This window comes from Dictyostelium purpureum (genome assembly GCF_000190715.1).
Source record: "Dictyostelium purpureum unplaced genomic scaffold DICPUscaffold_123, whole genome shotgun sequence".
Taxonomy (NCBI): Eukaryota; Evosea; class Eumycetozoa; order Dictyosteliales; family Dictyosteliaceae; genus Dictyostelium; species Dictyostelium purpureum.
Window position 1 is genome coordinate 1 of NW_003519460.1, and position 5,351 is coordinate 5,351.

At 19.8% G+C, this 5,351-nt stretch overlaps 3 protein-coding genes across 3 annotated transcripts; 2 read left to right on the plus strand and 1 right to left on the minus strand.

Moving 5' to 3' along the window:
- The first annotated feature begins 251 nt into the window (after positions 1–251).
- Positions 252–1,076, plus strand: DICPUDRAFT_97926 (uncharacterized protein). Its single transcript, XM_003288076.1, has 2 exons — positions 252–914; positions 981–1,076. The coding sequence occupies exons 1-2, from the start codon at positions 582–584 to the stop codon at positions 1,023–1,025; spliced, it is 378 nt and encodes a 125-aa protein (XP_003288124.1). The 5' UTR covers positions 252–581; the 3' UTR covers positions 1,026–1,076.
- A 365-nt stretch (positions 1,077–1,441) lies between these two features.
- On the minus strand, positions 1,442–3,121 carry DICPUDRAFT_152330 (uncharacterized protein; the record flags this gene model as incomplete). The annotated part of the gene is made up of 2 exons (XM_003288098.1): positions 1,442–1,612; positions 1,691–3,121. The coding sequence occupies 2 exons, from the start codon at positions 3,119–3,121 to the stop codon at positions 1,442–1,444; spliced, it is 1,602 nt and encodes a 533-aa protein (XP_003288146.1).
- A 1,271-nt stretch (positions 3,122–4,392) lies between these two features.
- On the plus strand, positions 4,393–5,076 carry DICPUDRAFT_87898 (uncharacterized protein; the record flags this gene model as incomplete). Its single annotated transcript, XM_003288077.1, has 2 exons — positions 4,393–4,480; positions 4,649–5,076. The coding sequence occupies 2 exons, from the start codon at positions 4,393–4,395 to the stop codon at positions 5,074–5,076; spliced, it is 516 nt and encodes a 171-aa protein (XP_003288125.1).
- Between the last annotated feature and the right edge of the window lie 275 nt (positions 5,077–5,351).

The window sequence follows — 5,351 nt, forward strand, 5'->3', positions numbered from 1 at the left end:
TATATACAATATCTTTTTTTTATTTTAACAAATAAATACCCACATCAAAAAAAATTTGTAATTTAAATTTATTTTTTTTTTATTTTTTTTTTTTTTTTATAAAATTATTTTTCAATTTATTTTTTTATAAAAATTAAATTTAAATTTAAATATAATTTAAATATTATAAATAATAAATACAAGTTCGTTTATTTTATAAATAAATATCAAAATTATAATAACTGAACAAATAAAATCTTTTGATTATTTTAATTTATTTTTTTATTTTAAAATAATAATATAAAAAAATCTTGTATAAATATTTCATTATTTATAAATAAATATATTAATTAAATAAGAATAGTAATAGTAATTAGTTTAAATAATAAGAATTAAAATCATAATAATAAAAATAATAATTTAATACTATAAAATAATAAAGTATTAATTTATAAATAATAAAAAATAAAAATAAAAAAAAGAAAAATAATAAATTAATATTATTTGTTTATTATTAATAAATAATATTTTCAATATATATAAAATATAGTTAACAAAAATAACAATATAATACAAATAATTAATAAAACAATAATTTAAAAATGTCGTTTCATACACCATTTTTGACATCAATATTATTAACTGGAGCGGGATCAAATTCAAGTGCATCAGCAACAAACAATGAAGATTTTGTTGGTTTCGAAATTAAAAGTTCTAAAGGAAAAGAATGTGGAAAAGCAGATTCTTTAGGTTTTAGTTTTAGCTACAACTCTTCAACCTTTAATAATATTTTTAATAGTAGTGGATCATCTGCCGATAATGACTGTGATGAAGATGACAAAGAAGACCAAAATATAATATCCATAGGTTTTGATATAGTGTGGGATATTTTATCTCCAACCGAGCCATTTATAGATTTAAATACTTGCAAAAATGTAATTTTTTTTTTTATTATTAAAAATATAATTAAATAAGTTCTAATATTCTTATTTACTTTCTAGTTTTTTAGCTCAATTCTAAATAATTTTTTAAATAACTACATATAACGCCACCTATATAATCTCTAAAAACAAATAATGTATATAACCCTCTAAAATAACCAATATATCAGTTATTTCTCTGTAAATAAAAACTATAAAGCGGTACCGAATTAAATTTAAAATAAATTTTAAAATAAAATTTAAATAAAATAAATACTTTAAAATAATAGAACCATTAAACTATTTTATTATTAATATTTAGTTTTTAATTAAACTATAACTATATTTATTTATTTTTTTGTTGTAAAATATATAATATTTTTAAAATAATTATAAAAATTAATTTAATTTTTATATCATATTATTATTATTATTATATATAAGAATATTGCTATATATTAAGAAGAAAGTTTATATAGTGATAATAACCAATGTATATTTTAATTATTATTACCATTATAATTAATATTAGGTAAATATTGTCAACACATTGAAAGTGTATTAACTTTTGAATTGCTTAGATTTGTAAATGCCAAACCGATTGTAACTGAACAATTTTCGCATACTCTAACTCTTTCGAAATAGCCCTTAACTTCTCTTTTCTTTTTTGAGCAATTACCACAAAATAAAAATCCACAACTTCTACAATGATGCTAAAATAAATAAAAAATAAAAAAAAAAAAAGTTAATTTATAAATTTTATAGTTAATATTTTTAAAAATATTACTTACTCTTCTCTTAAAGAATGTAAATACAGATTGGCACATTGAACAATTATTACTTGATTCGTCAGGAAACCATAGAGCCATACCATTTGGTGATACTGATGACTGTTGAATATAACTTGGCTTGTAAGCTGGTAACTGTGTTGTTGATAAATGTCTATTATGATGGTGAATATCTGCTCCACCGCCATCGCCACCATTGTTGCTAGAAATTTTAATATTACCAACACCATCATTTGAAGGATTTATACCACTATTATTATTATTATTATTATTTTTATTATTTTGAGAATTTAAATCATCTATTTCTTTTTGTAAATATTTAATAGTTTTTCTTAATTGAGTTTCACTATATCTGACGGTTGCTAAATAACTAACTATTTTATCTTCAAAACTTTTGGACCAAGTCGAAAATTCAAACAATTGTTTTTTAATGTCCTCTTTTAAATCTCTATGATTTTTCTTTACTGATATTAAATTATTTTGAACACCTGAAATATCTTTAATTAAAACTTCATAGTTTAATGTTATTGATTGTAATTTTTGCGAATATCTTTTGTTCTCTATTTGTTTATTGCTGTTTAATTCCCTATCAACCAAAATATTCTTTAATCCTTGAACCCAGTAATGCATTTCTACTTCACTACCGGCTTTAAATTCATAAGTTCTTTGTGGAATCTTTATTGTGAAAATCCATAGATGTAAACCACCATTACCACTATTATTATTGTTATTACCATTATTTGCTATACTGCCATTTGTGGAGCTTGATAAATCTTTACCACTGTTATTTATATTACTTGTACTATGACTGAGTATATTATTACTATTACTATTACTGACGCTAATGCTACTTGCACTTAAACTATTTGATACATTTGAAGAATTATTTAATTTCAAACTATCCAAACTATTTTGATGAGTCAGCACACCGCCCGAAAAACTTTTACTAATATTAAAATTATTACTACTATTATTAATGTTATTATTACTACTACTACTATTTACAATTGAATTATTTACAGAATCGTTTGAACTATTAAAATTTGATGAAGAGTTTTGATGAGATAAATTTACAGACTGATGTAATTTTACACTTCCATTACTACCACCCATGTTACTAGTGCCACTGCCATTACTTGACATACTACTCGTGCTAACTGATAGATTTAACTTGCCACTACTTTGATTTATTGAGCTTCTTTTATCTAGAGGAGTAGTTATATTATGATGCTGTTGACTAATCTGCTTATCGGCCAATCTAATCTCTAAAATATCTTTTATCGGAATTAAACCCTTTAGATCCTTTTTATCTTCACCTGTATAATAGCAGATATTCTCCCCCTCTTTGCAAACCCAACGTCTCTTCCATGTAAAGGATAAATATTTTCCAAGCTTATCCACATAACCTTGTAAAGGAGGTTCTGTTGAACCCATTGTTTATAAAAAAATCTATTCCTTTTTTTTATTTATATATTTTATATATTTGATTAAAAAATATAATTTATTTTTTTTGTATAAATATTTTAATTTTATTTTAGTAAAAAGTGATTAAAAAATAAATAAAAAAAAAAAAAAAAAAAGGAAATGTGTTAAAAACAACTGTCTTTTTTAAAAAAATAAAAATAAAAATAAAAAAAAATAAAAAATTTCTAAAAAAAAAAACTATTAAATTACTAATCTATTTATTTTATTTATAAAGTATGATTTTTTTAACTATAGTACTATGATCAAAAAACAATTAAAAATAAAAAACAAACAAATAAAAAATAAAACAAAAAGAAAAAAGAAAAAAGAAAAAAAAATTTTTAAAAAAAAAAAATAAAATTTTTTTTGAAATTTTAAAAAAATTAAAAAAATAAAAAAAATAAAAAGAAATATATCCAACTCAATTTTTTTGGATTTGAATTCAATACAAAGAAACAGGTCTTTTAAAATAAAGTAGTTTCGTGTGAAAAAAAGGTATTATTTTAATGATTTTTTTGGTATTGAAAAATAAAGATGGACCATAAATGACTCCTCATCAAAACTCTTCCCATGTCAAGTTTTTTATTTTTTATTTTTTTTATTATCATTTTATATCTCTTCTAAAAGGGCATTTATACAAATATATTACAATATCACACATTTGCTTAATTGAGCTTTTTTTTAAATTTTTTTTTTTTTTTTAAATTTTTTTTTTTTTTTTTTTTTTTTAATTTTTTTTAATTTTTTTTTAAAATTTTTTTTTAAATTTTCTTTTTTTTTTTTTTTTTTTTTTTTTTTTTTTTAATATTGAAATTCATACAGTTTTTTTTATACAATAATTATTTTTTTAGTAATTTTCTATTATTTTTTATAATTTATTATTTATTATTTAATAATTTTTAAAGATTATTTCAAATTGTATTATAAAAAATATAAAAAAAAATTAAGAAAAAAAAAAGATAATTTTTTTTTTTTTCATTATAATAATTAAAATAATAAAAATAATAAAAATAATAAAAATAATAAGAGTAATAACAAAATCAACAACACATTAATAATATTATAGCAATATCAATCAGTATTATTATACGAATTAAATTTAAAACATATATTTTAAATTAACAACAACAAAAAAACAATAACATTAAAAATAACAACAAATAATTATTATTTTAAAATAATATAAATATACAATATAACAATATATATTTAATATAGTAGTAATAAATATTTAATCAACAATGGGTGTACCAAGATTTTTTAGATGGGTTTCAGAAAGATACCCACAAATATTGCAAAAGATAATTGATTCCACTCCACCTGAATATGGTATGAACACTCCACTTTAATAATACAAGATATAGAAAGAAAGATAGTTTTTTTTTTTTTGGACTGTATAGTTAACTTTTTTTTTTTTTTTTTTTTTTTTTTAAATAAAATAATAATAATAATAATCAAATAAAATCAATAAAAAATAACAAATAAAAAAATAAATAGATAATTTATATTTAGATATGAATGGTATTATACATGCATGTTCGCAAGAATTCGCTAATAGTTTAATAGAATTTTCCGAAGAAGAGTTAATTCGTAAAGTTTGTAATTATGTAGATAGATTATTCCATACTATTAGACCAACAAAACTTTTTTATATGGCGATTGATGGTGTTGCACCAAGAAGTAAAATCAATCAACAAAGACAACGTAGATTTTTATCAGTTCACAGAGACGAAAAATTAAAACAACAATTAATTGCAGACGGAAAACCAGTACCAGAAGTTATTTTTAATAGAACTGCAATTACACCAGGTACTCAATTTATGTATAATCTATCCGAAGCACTTCAATTTTATATTAAAAAGAAAATTTCTGAAGATTTAAGTTGGAGAGAAGTTCAAGTAATTTTTTCAGGCCCAGAGGTATGAATACAATAGTTTTTAAAATATTTAAAACTTTTTTTATAATAATAATTTTTTTACTAACAATATTATAATTTAGAATCCAGGTGAAGGTGAACATAAAATTATTGATTATATACGTAAAAATAAAGCAGATCCAGAATGGGACTCGAATCAAGTAAGTTGTTTATTTTATAAATTATAATAAAATAATAATAATACAAAATTTATATTAATATATATTTTTTTCTCTAGTCTCATTGTTTATATGGTTTAGATGCAGATTTAATTTTATTAGGTTT

What these genes read in the sequence shown, in the direction of transcription:
- DICPUDRAFT_97926 (XM_003288076.1), top strand. Translation starts at nt 582, where the DNA reads ATGTCGTTTCATACACCATTTTTGACATCAATATTATTAACTGGAGCG. An exon ending in ATTTAAATACTTGCAAAAAT is followed by an intron (nt 915 to 980) that starts GTAATTTTTTTT and finishes TTTACTTTCTAG; the next exon opens with TTTTTTAGCTCAATTCTAAA.